Raw genomic sequence first — 19,641 nt, forward strand, 5'->3', positions numbered from 1 at the left:
TACACCTCAAAGCCACCCACAAAGAGTTAACTGACTAAAATGAAGGCCGTCTTGTAATCACTTTTGAATTTAAATTAACTTTCCATCCTGACTTATTTTCTTCCTAATAAATAGTCACAATATTCTCCCATTTAAAACATACTAGTCTAACTTAGTGTTGTAAGAAATTTACTGTCATATGCTAACAGATTTGCTCATTAATTATATAATTTCTAGTACAAAATAAGGGACCACACTTTTCTCTTAAAGCCTGTATTGTTCATCATTCAAAGATCTCTTGTAAAGACTACACAGCGAGGTATGGGGAAAATCATCAATCAGTCTTGGAGGAAAAAAAATTTTTACCAAAAATTTCAGGCAGTATAATACTAATTCCAAGTATGAGTAAAAATTTTTCATTCTTGTTAGCACAGGTGATAACAATAAGTGCAAATAACGATATATTTCAGCCCTACATACACAAACTACAAGCGACACAATGTTACTATAAGAGAACAATTTACATTATATTAATTAGAATATGAATACAGTTTACTCCCTCTCCAATTCAGTCTCAAACCAAGTAGGAATAGTATCTTCTATACACCGTCTCACTTTACCCATGATATTCTTCTCAAATTCAAATTATGATCCATATGCCCCTTTGGTTTGAAGAAATGTTTCTGGGTTTTCTCTACTCTCAGACTTTCCATCAGTATGAAATTTTCAATTTCTGTATGCTCACTTTAAAAGGAGTCCCCTCAAGCCGTACTAGTATTATGTACTCACAGTACGGAAAGACCTCTCCCTATCAGCAGTTTCTGATTCCTTTATTCAGTTATTTTTAAAATATATTCTATAGGGACTGGCCCAGTGGCTCAGGCGGTTAGAGCTCCATGTCCCTAACTCCGAGGGCTGCCGGTTCGATTCCCACATGGGCCAGTGGGCTCTCAACCATAAGGTTGCCAGTTCAATTCCTCGAGTCCCGCAAGGGATGGTGGGCAGCACCCCCTGCAACTAAGATTGAACACGGCACCTTGAGCTGAGCTGCCGCTAAGCTCCCAAATGGCTCAGGTGGTTGGAGCGCGTCCTCTCAATCACAAGGTTGCTGGTTCAACTCCCACAAGGGATGGTGGGCTGCGCCCCCTGCAACTAGCAACGGCAACTGGACCTGGAGCTGAGCTGTGCCCTCCACAACTAAGACTGAAAGGACAACAACTTGAAGCTGAACGGCACCCTCCACGTCTAAGACTGAAAGGACAACAACTTGACTTAGAAAAAAGTCCTGGAAGTACACACTGTTCCCCAATAAAGTCCTGTTTCCCTTCCCCAATAAAATCTTTTAAAAAAAAATAGAAAACTTAGCCCCAGAAAATGTTGAAAAACACATAAATAATTCATTTAGATAAAAATAGTTAGAAAACCAGTATTTACTACAGTTAGTAAAAAAAAAAAAAACAGAAAATAAATGTTAATAATTTATCAGTACTTAAGTGTGTAGTCCTCTAAAGATTTATTCTAAAAATGAAAATAAGGCAAAATACTAAAAGTAAAATTAATCAGAAATATACAGAGAGTTCTGCTATAAAACACAAATCTTCACATCACCATAGGTGTTTTAGTTGTTGTTAGACAGCAGGAGAGGACATTTTACCTATCATTACTCACACACCTTGAGTCAGATGTGTTTAGATGTTGGAGCTAAAGACATGGCAGGGGATAGAGTAATTTCTGCAATTAACAATACAAAAGAAACACTGTCAGATAAACCTGACTTCAGTAAAGAGCTTCAAGTGTTTCTCTCTTCTAATGTATCCTCTTTAACTATGCAAACTCTGCAGAGCTGCCATATTACATTCGGTCTCAGTAGTACTTGTATGAAGCTCACTGCGCCATTTCTCAGACCTGTTACATTTCTTTTCATTAATTTCATTATAGATTTAAATTCCTAGACTATAAAAGCTAAGTCTTCCCAACTTGATTCCTTGGTAATAAATATTAGTGCAGACCACATTTAATAATCATGTATAATTTCAAATCTGATTCATGCTATAGTTTTGAAAACTGAAAGAGAGAGAGAGAGGGAGGTTAAGAAAGGGAGAGAGACTTAGTCTACTCCTGAGGAGTTAAGCACCAGAAGAAGGTTCATTCGTCTCCAAGTTTCTCTGCTGGCAGATAGTTGTTCTCATACAAAACTGGAAATCAATAGAATTCAGTATTTTTTCCATTATGTACTAAACAGCATATCACAGCAGTGGATCACTTTAACACAAATTCTTTATTACACAATCTAATTCTTAAAAATTCTATAGAAATGGTAAAGAAAAACTACAACGTGATTACCTACGTACATACCTGTGTATTCATCAAAGCCTTAAGGCACTGTACGACTTTGTGCTGATTCTTCTTTACAACTTTTTCTTGTCTGCATTGGCATTAAAGATATCCGTGTTAGAATTATACCAAGACATGTACATGTAGCTTAATTGAAAATAATTAGCAATACTTACAATTTGCTACTAATCAGCCTTTCCAAAATGTCTAGTAATAATCCAAGTCCCTCATGTCCGAAGCTTTGCACCCAACTGAAAGTCAGGAAAAAAGATAGTTATACGCTAAGTCAGTATTCTAAGTTTGAAGTATCACGATAATACTATCACAACTATTTGACAATTGTTGCATTCTAATCCCAAACACAAAATAACACCATGTACAAAGCCACTGATGATTCATAGCCTCAGTCGTGACAGGAGCACAGATGGGATAAGCCAGTGGTGTGCTGAGCCCAGCTTGCACTTGGCTTGTGAGGGCTGAGCGTGTTCACCTCTTCCACGGCTCCATGTCCAGCGACATCATGTCAGTACCTAAAAGTCTGACATGGTGGAAGTATTTACGCTATAGAATTCAGACAATGCTGCCAATCAGAGCAACTCCCCCAACCCAGAGAGCCACGTGTTATACATTTCCCCGCATACCACTGGGTAAACCTCCCTTTGGACTGTTGCAAACAGCAGAAACTTGGGCATGTGAGTAAGATTTAAAGAGGGAAGAATCACATCTACATGAGGAAAAAGATTACTGAAAATATTATCAAAATATTGAAGAGGGATGTTTTGAGAGAATTTCCCAAATCTCTAAAATGGATCCTTTTAAATAATAAGAATTTCCTAAGTTTCAAAATTCAATTATTTTTTAAAAATCCTTCTTCATTATTTTTAAATGAGTATTTTCATCTTAACAAAATAGCTTCTATTCCATAAATGCATAAATACAATCACAGTTCTGTATGTAATTAGGACATCTCTGCCAACAGACAAAAGCTAACCCTGAGTATATAAGAAAATAACTTCATATAATTTACTACATTTTTTCAGTGGTGATTTGGAAAGCCTAAGTCAGTAAACAAAATAATGGTAACAATCTGTCTTTAAAAGGGTGGAAGAAAGAAAAAGATATACAAGTGTGTATATTTCTTTGTATACATGTGTTTGTACATATTTGTATGTATGATTTTATATGTGTATGTATATAGCCTTTGAAAATGGAATGTTAAAAAGAAAATTCATCCAATAATCAAAAGCATTACATTATAAGGAATAATAACTATTCTAACTCATATACCAGGATATAATACGATTTTCTTACTTAAGAAAACATTTCCCATGAAAATAAGAAGGGTAAAACCCAAATGCAACATTCTATGTGAAAATAAAAATACTGTTTAAAAATCCATCTTTATGTGTACACTTCTGTGAACATAGCTTAATCACTTATAAATACTCAAAATTTCTGATTTTTACCTCCCCCCCAAAAAACCAATTTGCCATTTAGGTTGGCAGACTTTTGTCAGACTATTTTACTCATCACTTCTCTGTGAAAACCATGGAATAACTAATTCAAGAATGCACTTAAATAGTGAAGATACGCCCCGTAAAAAGAAAAGACTGAAGATCGTTATTACAGTTAAGGTGAGAAAAAAAGTTACATGATACTTAGTGTTTTCAAACCATAATGCTACGTCACAAGTGAAGGGTTTACTCTGTACTATCAGCAACAGACAGATTACCTGTAGGCATTTCAATGCTTACTTTCATGTTTCATGAAAACACCTCCAGCATCCCACTTAACTGTTTGCCTTGTTGACTCCTGTTCTCTGTTTATTTTTATTTCACACGCAGCAGGGAAGCTTGAAATCAAGGAGTAATTTGAGGGTTTACCCTGGGCTGGCACTGAGCTGTGTGCACACAGCTCATCAGGCCTTCCTGGGTTAGTACCGCACAGTGGGACTCCAGTGCTTATTTGAAGTGAGTTTTCAACAATCTCCATATTTGAAAGTACATACAGAAAGACATTCTAAAGCTCATATGAATGTTTAGGTGGATTCATATTGTTATCACCTTCAATCATTGCAGACAATAAAGTTACTATTCCTAAAACTGCCTTATCCCAAAATACACAAACTAGTTTAAAATTATGTTCATACCATGTTTCCGTGAAAATAAGACCGGGTCTTTTATTAATTTTTACTCCAAAAGACACATTAGGGCTTATGTTCAGGGGATGTCATCCTGAAAAATCATGCTAGGGCTTATTTTCCGGTTAGGTCTTATTTTCGGGAAAGCATGGTATAACAAAAAGACTGTTGTGTTTAATATGCTTATCCAGGAGCCCACTATAAAATTCAGGAACCATATCAATTCAGGTAAATCAAGTCAGGTGGTCTGAGTAATTAATAATAGAATATATCTACTTTTAAAATTGATCACCACTAATATAACTATAACTACAATATTAAGACCTACAGAAGTTCTGAAATCAACAATTTCTGGACCCCCTAGGTAACTCTCTTCTACATTGTAGAATATGAATTAAAGTAAAACTTATGTCGACTCAGGTATATTACATGTAAAGTGATTCTCTACAAAACAAACTTAAAGTTGAATGTAAAGAGGCATCATACCCAATCATTTTATACTATAATCTTCTAACTCGTGGTGGGAATTAATTTATCAACAACAATTAAATCAGAGAGGTTGGTAACAGCCTTATCAAAGGCAGGTTACACTTTACATTTCATAAAACATCAAAAACAAGAAAAGTGGGTCAGGGTGTGGAGTGATGAAATTAAGATACGTGATAACAAAAGAAACACGGTAATATTTAAACATAAAAAGGAAGTTGATTAAAGTACTTATTGAAAAATATTGAAACACAAATTAAGTAGGCATGAAAAGTCTCTGTTTTCTTAAAAATTTGCTAGGTCAACATACTATTATATTAACAAGTTGTCACCCACAAACCCATTCTCTCAAAACCTTTGCCTCCACCACTACTATTTTCAGCAACATTATTTTTAAGGATAGGGGCCAATATCAGTTCCTATCTCTTCGGGAAAAGATGTTCAAGATAAAAAGTGATATTGAGTAGATAGGTCTCCGGTCCTGACAGAGGTTTATTGAAATCCATAGCTTTCTACAAAAGTATAAAATTTCTCATCATCAGTGTAAGAAACAACCTGGAAAATAAATTATCAACTGATCTCTAAATGATCAATCTTCAGGAAACAAAATCTGTACTATTTATTCCGTGCCTGTTAGCCTAGTACTATCAGGCATTACACGGTTTAACTATAAACTGCATTCATGGATGAGTAAGCACTGTGCAAATGTTTTTTCTTCATGAATAGAAATGACAGAGATTAGTATGGCATTTGTATTGGCAAAAAAAAAATGCTTTAAAACAGCAAAAAGTAATGTGCTAAGTACTAATTTAACACAAAAATCTACCTCTTAAAATTCTCTAACAGGAAATAGCAAACACTTCTCTTAATTGCTTCAAGAGTAACTTTACCATTTAGCACTTCCTAGCAGGGGTCTCAATGTAAGAGAAAAGAAAAGGTAGGAGAAGAAAAAAAATTAGAGGAGGGAGAGCAGGTCTCTAGAATTAAATGTTCAAACGACCTTTAAATGTTCAAAGCAGCTTAGGCTTTGAAATTCAGTTACTGCTTCCAGGAACAAGGATGAAATCAGAAGTGTGCAAAGTGCTTTCCAAGGTATTGTTGGCTTTATGAGGCAACTGCAGTCACCCCACTGAGCAGAAGAGACAATGGTTAGGACTCAGATTTACTTCCTGGCCAAAGGAGCAAAGTACTTTCAGTGCATTCATTATTCCCCACAACCTAAAATTAAAGTTATTAGTTCTATTCCTAAATGTCCCCTAAAGAAGGGAAAGACAAATGCATCATGGCTTGTCAGAGCTGGAATAAACCCACCTACCAGATCTTAAGGGCAATCTCACCTGACATGAGAAGCAGAACCATTTCTTATTTGTCTTTAAATCTCCAGCACCTGGGACACACTACTATGAATAAATGGCTTTAGAATGAAACTGAATCTCCTTCCAATTTTATATATAAGGAAAGGAACAAGCAGAGAGACATGATGGTCACTTAGCACAGCACCTAGGTCTGTTGATGCCCGGGTTCGTTGCCTTACTTCCTGGACAGAGAAAAAGGCACCAAGAGATGACCTGCTCTACGAAGCCTCACGGCGCCCAGGCCCACCTTCACGCCAGGAACGTCAGTTCTGATTGCAGAACTGGTCCTTATCCACACTGAACCAACGATGATGAATCTGGAGACACTGTCCTACATCACACTTTATTTAGGACTTGACGGACTGGGGCTGCAAGGGTGATGCTTCATTACTACTAAACTCACGTGTGTCATTAACAAAGTCAGTAAGCCTTCAGTAAGGGTTGACTGAGTGCTTGATACTGTACTAGGTAAGAGAAATACAAAACTGAATAAAACATGCACTCTGCCCTTGAAAGGATCACAGACTAATGGCTGAAACAAATGTTGAGCAAAATTATTTCCATAATGTAATAAGGGCTATAATCACGGTGCTAATGAGACAGAAGGTACAGCATCTACCTCTTGGGAGCAAAGCAGCTGATGTCTGACCTGAGTCCTGAAGGATAAATCACAGAAAGGAAGAGAGGGTTCTCTGCAGGAGGGATTACGTGCAAAGACACGAAATGTAAAAGGTGGGGCCTATGCTGAGCACCACAGGGGCTGTATCAGAGACAAAACCACACAGGCAGGAAGGAGGTTGATTTTGAAATGAACTGTATACCGTGCCATGGGGAAAGGGAAGCCATTAAAGAATCACACAAACATATGTAGCAGGAAGAGTAATCGCTCCTTTGTCCCCTAAAGATGACAATGCTAACACCAGAATATATGACTGTTACCTTACAGAGCAAAGAGATTATAAAGGGAATTAAAATTGTAGATGGAATTAAGGTTGCTAATCAGTTGATTTTGGAACAGGGAGATTACCCTGGATTATCCAGGTAGGTCCAATCTAATCACATGATTCTTCTTAATAAAATCTGAGACCCCTTCCCAGACGGAAGAGACATGAGGTGGAAGAAATAAGAGATTCAAAGCATCAGAGGGACTCAGCCTGCCTGTATAGCCTTTAAAGACGGTGGAAGAAGACTGTACAAGCTGAGATGACCCTGAATTGAGGCTAGCAAGGGAACAGGGACACCAGTCCCACAATTGCAAGGAACTGAATTCTGCCCGCAACTCAAAATGACCAAGAAAATGGAGTTGAGTTTCCTCATTCATGAACACAGGATGTCTCTCCATTTATTTAGAACTTCTTTGATTTCTTTCATCATTTTGTAGTTTTCAGCATAAGAGCCCTATGTACACAATATGTTAGATTTGTGCCAGAGTATTTTCTTGAGCAGTCCTAAATGGTGCTGTTTTCCAAAAGTTCTCTGCTATATGGAAACACAACTGATTTGTTCTTCAGGTTTTTAAAAAACCCACATCACATAAATTTACCCTCTTAATATTTAAGTGTACATAGGTACACTTAAATATTAATATTATGGTATGGTTAACTATATGCACACTGTTATATAACAGATCTCTAGAACCTTTTCTAACATGCAAAATACAATTGATTTTTATTTATCTCGAATCCTGCCATCTTGTGGAACTCACTGATGAGTTCTAGTTTTTACAGAAACTTTAAACATTTCTATGTAAACAATCATGTCATCTGTAAATAGGGACACTTTTATTTTTTTCTTTCTGATTCACATTCTTTTTATTTCATTTTCTTGTCTCATTACTCTGGATAGAATTTCTAGTACTGCATTGAATAACTGGTTAGAACAAACACCCTTGCCTTGTTCCCACCCTCTTTTCACCAGAGTGAAAAGCACTCTGCCTTTCACCATTAAATATACTATTAGCTATTGGATTTTTGTAGATTTGCATTGTCAGGTTGAGAAAGCACCCCTCTGTATTAGTTTCCTAGAGTTGCTGTAATAAAGTACACAAAGGGGATGACTTAAAACAACAAAAATTTCTTCTCATATTTCTGGAGCCTAGATGCCCCAAATCAAACTGTCAGCAGGGCCAGGCTCCCTCTGAAACACTGGGTGGAATCCTTTCCTGCCTCTTCTTAGCTCCGGGGGGTGCCTGTTAATACAGGACTTCCATACCTCTGTCATCACATGGCTCCTTGGCTGTCTTTTCTTCTTCAAGGACATAAGTTATACTGGAGTAAGAGCTCAACCCTAGTCCTTTATTACCTCATCTTAATTAATTCCATCTGCAATGACCCTGCTTCCAGATAAGGTCCCATTCTAAGGTGCTGGGAGTTAGGACTTAAACATTTCTAGGGCACAAAATTCAATCCATAATATCTATTCCTATTTTCCTGAGAGTTTTTGTCCTGAATAGTGTTGCGTTTTTGTCAAATACTTTGTCTGTATCAATTCATGTGATTATGTGATTTTTCTTCTTTGGCCTTATTGATACAGTCCATTACAATAAGGATATTTGTGTCCAAAAAATGTATACACATGACTTGTATTCATCTTTTGTTATCAGTATATATTAATTATTACAATTTTAATACAGGTTTATTTTCTTTCTTAAAATGTGTATACATTTTCTTGGCACCTCTGTATATTCATGATGGACATTGTTCCATAAATTTAGGGCTTGGGGGTTTTTGTTTTCTTTTGATATTGTCTTTGTCTGGTTTGTCTGGTTTTACTATCAGTACCAGTTTCATAAGATAAATTGCAAATTGTTCCCTACTCTTGCATTTTCTGGAAAAGATTGTGTAGAGGTGGCATTAATTTCTCTTTAAATACTTGGTAGAATTCTCCGATAAAATCATCTTTACTTGAAGATCTTTGGGGGGGTTTTAAAATAGTAATTCAATTTTCTTGATAGTCAGAGGACTATACTATTTCATATCAGCTGTGTTGTAGTACATTGTTTTCCAAAGAATTGGCCTTTTTCATCTAAGTTTGCAAATCTGTGTGCTTGAGGTTTTTGTAGCAATTTATAACCCTGTTAATGTAGGGTTTCTGTAGAGATTCTCTGTATCATTCCTGATACTGTTTTTTTTAGTGTGTATGCCCTTTTTTCTTCATCAATATTAAGAGAAGTTTGCCAATTGTATTAATCATTCAAAAGAACCCTTTAATGATTCCCTCTGTTGTTTTCCTGTTTTCAAATTAACTGATTTCTAATCTGATCTTTTATTTCCTTCCTTCTGCTTGCTTTGTGTTTATTTGGCTCTTCTTTTTCTCCAGTCTTGAGTTGGTAACTAAAACTATTGACTTCAGCCTTTTCTTCTTTTCAAATTTTTGTTGTTTAGTGCTATAAATTTCCCTCTCCATACTTCTTTATATGTTCTCCACAAGTTTTAAAAGGTATTTTCATTTTCATTACGTTCAGTGTACTTTTTATTATTTCCCTTGAGACCATTTCCTTGACCCCTGGGTTATACAGAAGTGTGTTGTTGACTTTCCAATTGTTTGGAGACTTCCTGTTATCTGTCTGCTACTGACTTCTAGTCTGAGTCCATTGTGATAAGAGAACACATTCTGTATGATTTCAATTTTTTAAAAATTTGATAAGGTATGCTTTGTGGCCCATGTTATAATCTACCTTCATAGATGTTCTGTGGGAATAAGAAAAGACTACGTATTCTGCTATGGGAGTGTTCTATAAACATATACTATATTCTTTGCATAATGTTGGCATTACCGGTAGATCTTCTATATGTTCAGTTATATACTGTCCAGCTTTCTATCAATTGTTGACAAGAATATTGTGAAGTCTCCAAACTTAATTGTGGATTTATCTATTTCTCCTTTCAGTTCTATTATTATTTGCTTCATCTATTTGTCATATCTGAGGTTTGACACTTGCACATTTAGTCTTTTGGTGAATTGACCCTTTTATCACTATATAAAAATCAGTTACTTTCTTTTACTATGAAATGTAACTTATTTGATATTAAAATAGCCACAACTGCTTTGTTTCCATTAATGCTTGCATAATATACCTTTTATTATCATCTTAATTTTAATATACCTACATCAATACATTTGAAGCAATGGTGATGTCCACGGGCTTTTGTCATATTGACTGCCTCCAAGAAACAGCACTAGGTCTGCTAAAATGCACGTGTGCTAATCTGAGATCCAGTTTCAAGAATCTGAGGCTATTAGACTTCAAGTCAAGGATGCTCGCCTCCTACCATGACCACATTAAAACTGCAACTAAATTACAGAACAACAACCCTTGAGAACCACCTGGAGACCACCTGAACAGAACTCCTATAATTAAGGATATAAAGAAGCCACTTGAGACTGGTAAAAAGGACGGAGATGCTGAATGGCCTGGTCCCACACCCACATGTGGCAGTTAAGAATCGGAAGGGATATCTTGGCTGTGGAGACTCCCCGCTGAGGACCTAGGGGTCCCAACCCCACATCAGGCTCCCCAACCCAGACTACCAGTGGTGGGAAGAGAAGTCCCCAAAACAGCTGCCTATGAAATCAGCAGGAACTCAGTCTGGGTGAGATGGAGGGCTGCTAGAAAACAAGGCGTCCTCTTAAGGGCCCACACATGGACTTACACGCTGAGGGACTCACTCACTCTGAGCTCCAGGGTTGGGGCAGCAGTTCCTAAAGTGCCCAGGACATATAGGGAGGAACTGAATTGTTTGGCTTCAGGGTGAAGGCTGGAGAGGCAACTATGTCTGGGACTACAATGCCTGCTGGCACCCCTGTTGCTTTCTTGAGCCCTCCCCCAACCCAGCCTTTGGAAACAGGCAATGCCAAGTCTGAGTCTCCATTAACCATAAGACTGCTCTCCGCCCACCCTAGTGATTCTCTGAGAACCCACCCAGCCTGAACCTCTTTCAGAGGCTACTGTACAGTCTGGGCCCATGCTGTAGACTTTCACAAAATCTCTCAAAGGTACACACACCCCAAACAAGCAAAGGCTGGCATCAGTGTGCTCTGTACCACTAGCTAAAGTGTACCCATGCCTGGCACTATGGCAGCTGGCCTCAGTTCTCAGCATATCACTCCCAGGCATTCTCAAGCCCAGCACAGGGAGACACTAACCACAGAGCACTTTGTAGCTCCTACGAGGTGGCCCTGGGCTGTACACAGGCAGCAGCTGACCTTGGACTGCACCGGAGCCCCTCCTAAGCAGCCCCAGAACTAACATGCTTGGTGTCCAGCTTCAGACTACACCAGAGCACCACCCAATTAGTGCCACAAATATCCTGAAGGATATTTTCACAGCACGTATGATTCTGATCTGACCATCCTTTGCTGTCATCATTAGAAAACTGTTTTCCACTTTGAATTGTTATCCCCCATAACTAAAGGGTCATCTCTTCTGCTTTCAAATTTTCTCTTGTCTTTTGTTCCCAGAAGTTTCACTACCATGTGTCATAGTGTGAATTTCTTTGTTTTTATCCTGTTTTTAGTGGCTTCCTGTGACACTGCTCCAGTGGAGGAAGGAGAGGCACCAATTTAGTAATGACAGGTGGGAATACAAGCCAAATTCCTCACTTGGCCTCCACTGCCACCTCAGAGAGGAGGTTCCTTGGTACTGCTTGGCAGAGGTAGGCACCTCTGTCTTAGCTCCCACTTGGCCTCCATGGTACCTCCCTGGCAGGGGGAAGAATGACTGCATTGTTATACTCGCCATGTACCCTCCACTGGCACCAGTGGGGCGTCGGGGGGAGAGGGTGATCCACTTACCACTAGGTTGTACTCAAAGTTTTGACTCTGCTAAGTCTCCTCGGACACCACCCCAGTGGGCAGAGGGAAGAGCACCACATTATCACAGTCCAAAGCCTAAGTCCAGGCTCCATACTTGACTTTGATGGTTGGGTGGCAGTGGGGCGACAGTTCTCTTTCATGGTATTTGGTGAGCGTAGACTGGTTATTGTCAGAGTGATCTGTCTTGCTAGGTGCCCCTTTCGTGGTGCTCTGGCTTCAGAGAGCAGGCTCTTGGGGCAATTTGTGTCTGTGCCTATCGACATTTCTGGGTTGCCTACTTCTTTATCTCCAAATCTGGGATAAAGGAGAAAAAGAAAACCCAGAAAAAGTGCCACTATGATGTTCCTTGGGTCCCTAGCCTATGAACTGTCTTGTATTGATTTCATATATAATGTGTATCCTTTTAGTTGTGCTTAAAGGAGGGATGGGGAAAAGTATAATCTACTCCATCTTCCTGGAAACACACATGTAAAACATCCACTGCTACAGTGTGAAAAGAGGCCGAGGCTCCAACCAAGGCACCTAAAAAAAAAGCAGAGACAGTACTAAAAGGAAAAGCAAGTGAAGATACCACAACAAATCGTAAGAGACAGTTTGAAACAGAGAGGTGTCAAGGGTCAACTGCTGGAGTGGGGGCAAACGAAAAACTGATTTCCAGAGCAGTTTATAAATAACCCTGTAGGAGTAAAATTCTGACTGCAGAAGAATTTTTTTTTAAAGGATAATAAGAATAGAGATAATAAACATAATAGGGAGTAAAGAGTTGATGGGAGAAATCTGAAGTAGAACCAAGGAGAGGTAAATAAAACAATTAAAATAGTGTGTAATAAACACTGTGACAGAAGTAAGCAAAGAACGCTAACGGAGCAGCTAAGATGGCAGAAACAGTAATGTCGTATTTTTTATTTTTGTCCAAAAATATGTTTTTTGCTCACATCTGGGAAGTGTGTGCATCCACGTGTAGCTATATAAACAGATTCTTAGTCATTTTCCACCTAATCAGCTCATTCCGTTACCTGCGGGTTTCCACTGCACGCGTGAGGCACTGACTAACCCCGGGGCATAATCAACATTCAAGGCGAATGCCGACTCTCTCACACACGAGCACACTTCTGCGCCCACCAACAACCACTTGGGTTCTTTCCAAACCCATTTTTGCCAGTTGCACTTATTACTGTAATTATATAAATTAATTAAAATTGCATAAACAGACAACATATCATTGGGAAAAGAGTTGCTGTGTCTGTGAAAACTAACCCTCATGCTGTGAAAAAGGTTTTAACAAGATGACTTATTTTGAAAGTGCTAGAGAAGTAGATGCGGACACAACTCTACATGCTTGAGAGAGATCACCAAAACAACGTTTTGAAAGGAAAAGAAATTCTATACTCAGATAAATTTGTAAGAGCCTCTACATTCCTGTATCACTGTAAAATACCAATAGGAGGACGGTAATGTGTTAGGGGTGCGGTTCATGCAATCAGCCTGGACCTACTCCAAGGAAAGGTCTAGGCTCCACATCAAATGTCCAGAGGGGAAAAAAATAGACATTTATGTTTTGAATAAAAATAGAAGTTTAGACCAAATTTGAGTCATTTATTTTATGATTCCCTGCTTTAACCAACTTTTTCAAATGCACAACCAATAGTATTAAACAAGAGGATTTCCTCAGTAGACACACACTTCTACCCAAGAAGCTATATTCCCTTTCTAAGTAGGTGATAGTATACATTATTTCTTAATTTTGCTCTTGTGTATTATCTTACTTATTTTCCTGTAATCAACTTAAAGATTTTGTAATAAGAAAAGTATTTTTTAATTACCCAAAATAATAATCTTACATAAATGCCTAGGAAAACACAAAGTTATTTTGTTAAAAATCAATGTAAGAAGCTTCTTGAAAAGGTGAAAAAAAAATACATCACTGGTCACATGTGACAAAGTAACAAATTTCTTACCTTAAACTTAAAAGGTCAGCTTTAATACGGTATAATATCCATATTCAATTTACATTCCTGTGTCAGCGTAATATGTCACCAATGCTGAATATAATTATAGCTTATTTCAAGCTTTCATTTTTACCTGCTCTTAGCAAGGTGACTGAATACTTAGAAAGAACAGTTGCGAGGGGGGAGTGCAACGCAATTCACATGCCCTCGGGGCAAAACAAACATACACCCACATCCCAATTGAGGGCTCATCCACAAAATGACACTAAATCGTACAGCCCGACGATACGGGGAATTCAAGAACTCAATATTGTTCTGATTGCAAAATCGGCCAAACTTCAAAATACAACCTCTAATGTGGATATATTCTTAGAATTGACTTTTTAAATTATGTATTTAAAACTAGTCATTTATTCTCACTTCTAATATTAGACGGGACAGGAGAGCTACACACTGAGTACTAGTTACTCTCTACTAGTTTATTCTTCTAGTTACTTTTTAGCCATAACATATCCAAAGGCATAAACTATATAGAGAAAGTATTCCAAATAAAATAAAACGAAAACCAGGTTAACTGCAGTGATGAAAAACAAAGCACCTACGTATGAAACATAAGTTCTTTATGTATAAGATGAAAAGCTAGTAAGAAAACTATGGATTTAAAATAACATATACTAGTATATGCTCTTCTAATTATAGCTTAAGTCCACTATTAAAACAAACATAGTAGAAAACAAAATAGGTTGAAACATATTAAGTATTAGTAAGTGGGTTTCTTAGTTATCAAATCAAACACATCAATACTTTGGGAAAGCATTAAGTGAATTATTCATTTTAAATATAGCCTATAGGTGACCCTTGCACAATGCAGGGATTAGGAATACAAACCCCCTGCACAGTCAAAAATCCACATATAACTTTTGATTCCCCCCAGAACGTAACTATTAAAAGCCTACAGTTGACCATGAGCCTTACAAATAACATAAACAGTCTGTTAACATATAGTTTGTATGTTATATGCAATATATACTGTTATCACTAAAGTAAGCTAGCAAAAAAAATACTAAGAGAAATCATAAGGAAGATAAAATGCACTTATAGTACTGTATATATTTATTTTTAAAATCCACATATAAATGGACCTACAGAGTTCAAATGCCTGTTCAAGATCAACTATAATTTGACCACCAGCATTACGGGAAAGAAACATTATGATCGCACTGACCAGTTCCCATCATCTGTTTCTACCTGAAATACTTGCTACTGAAACCGAAGGTCCTTATGACTTTGATTAAATTTACTTTTAAATCCTAGCTCTAGAAATCATATTCCTTCCTCTCCATACTCTCCTCAGAGACCTAGCCTTTTTCCCGGGATAATCAGCAACCCCCAAGGCAGCAGAAGACAGTAACTGGGACCTGACTGACCGTCACACAGTCCAGACCTCCCACAGGCTAAAGATAACATCTTGACCTAAGTCATGATTCAGCTCCTGGGCCCTAAGGTGGCCCAACCCCTTGGCTACTTTCCCAGGAGACCAGACAGAGGGACTCCAGAGCAGACGCAGAACTGTCCTCAAGATCTGAAGAAATGATTTATCACCCTTACCTCACCTCCGACCAATCTGCTCCCAGCACGACCCCAACCCCCTAACTCACGGTCCTGTGATTTTGCCCTCTGTAATCTGCAACCTACAAGCCTTGGGGGCGTTCAGGCTTTGGAGCATTAGCTCCCTGATCTCCGGGTGGCGCCATTCATAACAAAATGGCCAGTCTTTCTCCACTGCAATTCTTGGTGTTTGGCTCTACTAGTTCTGAGTGAACCAACTCTTTCTGTTCAATAACACTACTATTGTCCAGTAATAGTCGCACAAATCAAACCGGTCCCTAAATTTAATTAAATTCCATAATCTGCCCTTGGTTCTATCCAGTTCACTGCTACCTTCACTCATAATGCTCCCCTCCACAGAATTGCATCTTCTGGAACAAATGAATAGATCTCATCTTGCAAAGGCCAATTCAAGTTTCCTGCTTCTCTGAACTCTCAATAATTTAAGTTTCTCCATTTGCTCACTGGGTTCTAGCCCTTTGACCCCAGATATTCCTCCAGTTACTGCCTATTTCTTTCCTTTCTTTTTGTAGCAAAATGTCTCAAATTGTTTCATGACAAGCATGGTCAGTACTACTTCACCATCCATTCATTCATTCTAGCTTCTGCCACCCAAAGTCCAAAAAATTGCTTTTCTCTATGTCACCAACAACGCTCCTCTTGCCAATTCTGACCCTGCTATCTCACGCCACTCCTCAGTACCATTCAGTGTATTCTCACTCCCTTCTTTTGAAGCATTCTTTCTCTTAGGCTCAGCTTTTCTGGGTCCTTCTCCTCCCCACTGGCCACTCATCAGACTGTTTTCCTGATTTCTGCTGCCTTTAGGGACCATACACAATTGGTGGCGTTCCTCAGAGCTTGTTCTGGGCACTGCTCTGTATCTTCTCTCTCTCTCTCTCTCTCTCTCTCTCTCTCTCTCTCTCTCTCTCTCTCTCTCTCGTCTCTCTCTCTCTCTTTCTCTCTCTCTTTCACACACACACACCAGTATCTCAGCCATTCTCAGGGCTTTATGTATAACCCATATATAAGCAACATACCGTGTTTCCCCTAAAATAAGACCTAGCCAGAGAATCAGCTCTAATGCGTCTTTTGGAGCAAAAATTAATATAAGACCCAGTCTTATTTTAATATAAGACCGGATATGATATAAGATGAGATGAGATGAGATGATATGATATGAGATGATATATGATATGATCCAGGCCTTATAAAACGTAAGACCGGGTCTTAAATTAATTTTTCTCCAAAAGACACATTAGAGTTGATTGTCCAGCTAGGTCTTATTTTCGGGGAAACACGGTAATGAGTATTTCTTCGTTTCTGCATTGAGCTCCAGACTCACATATACAGCAGCCTGCGTGATATCTCCAATTGTGAAACTCTTAGACATATCAAATTTAACATATCTTGATATCTTGATTTTCTTCTTCAAAATGCATGAAACCAGTCACAACAACCATCTTCCTCCATCCCAGGCCATGGCACTACTATCCACTTATTGACTCAGGTCAAAAATCTACATGTTGTTTTTGACTCACACACCACATCCAATCCGTCAAGTCTCTACCTCCAATTTACCTGGACTATCCACCCATTCCTCACCCCACGGTCATTATTCCTGTGACTACAGCCATAGCCTCCCTTCTGATCTCCCTGTCCACGCTTGCCCCGTTCAATCCACTCTCCCTACTGCAGTTCCTCTGAAACAAGTAAATTTAGATCATGTCATTTCCTGCAAAAAAACTCCTCAACAGCCTCCCACTTACTGGAATAAAAATCCGATCTCCCTACCATGACCTTTGAGGCCCCTTACACCTGGCCACTGCCCACGTCTCTGATGGCTCGACCCGCCTGCCACGCTGTGTCCCCTAAGGGTCCATGCTGCCCAAGAGGCGCTCCAGGACCATCACCGATGCCTAAGCTTCTCTTAACTAGTTCCTTGTCCTTTCAGTCTCTTAAACTTCACCACCTCGGAAAGACCTCCTCTTCCATCTAAAAGGTCTTTATCCATTACTCTCGGTGCCGTGTTTTTCCTTGATTGAACTGACTATATCTTTTATTTATTTACTGTCTGTTTTCTTAGTATCTCCCCGATATGCCCCGTTCCTGTGGGACCAAGCACACCTGGGATTACTTGTTGCATGGGTAGATTAACCAACACATCCCCTGCTGTACTCTAGTGGCATGTCAGCATACCACATACTTAAGGATTTAGCTAGGTAAGAGATGGTGGTATCATTTATTCTTTATTGCGTTAGGCGTGTCTCTCCAAATGGAATCTTAACAATCTGAGGACATGGAGAAGCCCTTGCACCTCTTCTAGTCTTCCAGCCGGAAGGTGCATAAAGACACTCCAAAGAGTCAATCTCCTGAAAAATGAGTATAGGCTCATGCATTTTGCTTTATTTCATTCTTTAAGTTTATTTTCTTGTTACTATTTAAATCCATGTAACACACACTGTGTTTCTCTGCTGAGTTGCATATTAGGGTAACACAACAACATAACACTTCTCCTCCTCCTCAGAAATTCAAAGCATGATGGAGAGAGCAGCCTCCTCGAGACTGAAGAGTGTGAAGGCTCAAAACGAGCACACAAGGAAAATTCCATGACTTTCTGATCTCTGGTGTTGTTCGGAAGGGTAGCCAGGAGCAATATTTAAATTCAAATTCCATTCCTGAGTCACAATGACCCCATCAAGTGCCCAAGAGCCAAATGTGGTGAGTACAGGACAGCGCAGTCCCAGAACACCCCATCACTGTACTAGTTATCCTGGGCCTAGTACTAGTTCTCCCATCACTGTACTAGTTCTCCTGGGCCTAGTACTAGTCCTCCCATCACTGCACTAGTTCTCCTGGGACTAGTACTAGTCCTCCCATCACTGTACTCGTTCTCCTGGGCCTAGTACTAGTCCTCCCATCACTGTACTAGTTCTCCTACACCTAGTACTAGTCCTCCCATCACTACTCGTTCTCCTGGGACTAGTACTAGTCCTTCCATCACTGCACTAGTTCTCCTGGGACTAGTACTAGCCCTCCCATCACTGTACTAGTTCTCCTACACCTAGTACTAGTCCTCCCATCACTGTACTAGTTACCCTACACCTTGTACTAGTCCTCCCATCACTGTACTAGTTATCCTACACTTTGTACTAGTCCTCCCATCACTGTACTCGTTCTCCTGGGCCTAGTACTAGTCCTCCCATCACTGTACTAGTTATCCTACACCTAGTACTAGTCCTCCCATCACTACTCGTTCTCCTGGGACTACTACTAGTCCTTCCATCACTGCACTAGTTCTCCTGGGACTAGTACTAGTCCTCCCATCACTGTACTAGTTCTCCTACACCTAGTACTAGTCCTCCCATCACTGTACTAGTTACCCTACACCTTGTACTAGTCCTCCCATCACTGTACCAGTTATCCTACACCTTGTACTAGTCCTCCCATCACTGCACTAGTTCTGCTGGGACTAGTACTAGTCCTCCCATCACAGTACTCGTTCTCCTGGGCCTAGTACTAGTCCTCCCATCACTGTACTCGTTCTCCTGGGACTAGTACTAGTCCTCCCATCACTGTACTCGTTCTCCTACACCTAGTACTAGTCCTCCCATCACTGTACTAGTTCTCCTACACCTAGTACTAGTCCTCCCATCACTGTACTAGTTCTCCTACACCTAGTACTAGTCCTCCCATCACTGTACTAGTTCTCCTACACCTAGTACTAGTCCTCCCATCACTGTACTAGTTCTCCTACACCTAGTACTAGTCCTCCCATCACTGTACTAGTTATCCTACACCTAGTACTAGTCCTCCCATCACTGTACTAGTTCTCCTGGGCCTAGTACTAGTACTCCCATCACTGCACTAGTTCTCCTGGGCCTCTGTACAAATAAGCCTAATTTCCCTTTGGACCTACAGAGATACTCCAGGTGACTGCAGTGGTTATAACCCTAATGTGGGTATTTCTTTTTTTCTT

At 39.3% G+C, this 19,641-nt stretch overlaps 1 protein-coding gene across 4 annotated transcripts in view; it reads right to left on the minus strand.

The window, feature by feature from the left end:
* The window catches only part of DIAPH3 (diaphanous related formin 3), a 441,105-nt gene that overhangs the window by 307,161 nt on the left and 114,303 nt on the right, over positions 1-19,641 (minus strand). For all 4 annotated transcript variants that reach the window (XM_033105125.1, XM_033105126.1, XM_033105127.1 and 1 more), the window contains 2 exons: positions 2,490-2,564; positions 2,335-2,404 (listed from right to left, as the gene is read on the minus strand). In XM_033105125.1, the coding sequence (XP_032961016.1) occupies positions 2,335-2,404; positions 2,490-2,564 (145 nt within the window). The remainder of the gene's footprint in view (positions 1-2,334; positions 2,405-2,489; positions 2,565-19,641) is intronic.

The sequence above is a fragment of the Rhinolophus ferrumequinum genome, chromosome 4, assembly GCF_004115265.2.
Source record: "Rhinolophus ferrumequinum isolate MPI-CBG mRhiFer1 chromosome 4, mRhiFer1_v1.p, whole genome shotgun sequence".
Classification (NCBI taxonomy): Eukaryota; Metazoa; Chordata; class Mammalia; order Chiroptera; family Rhinolophidae; genus Rhinolophus; species Rhinolophus ferrumequinum.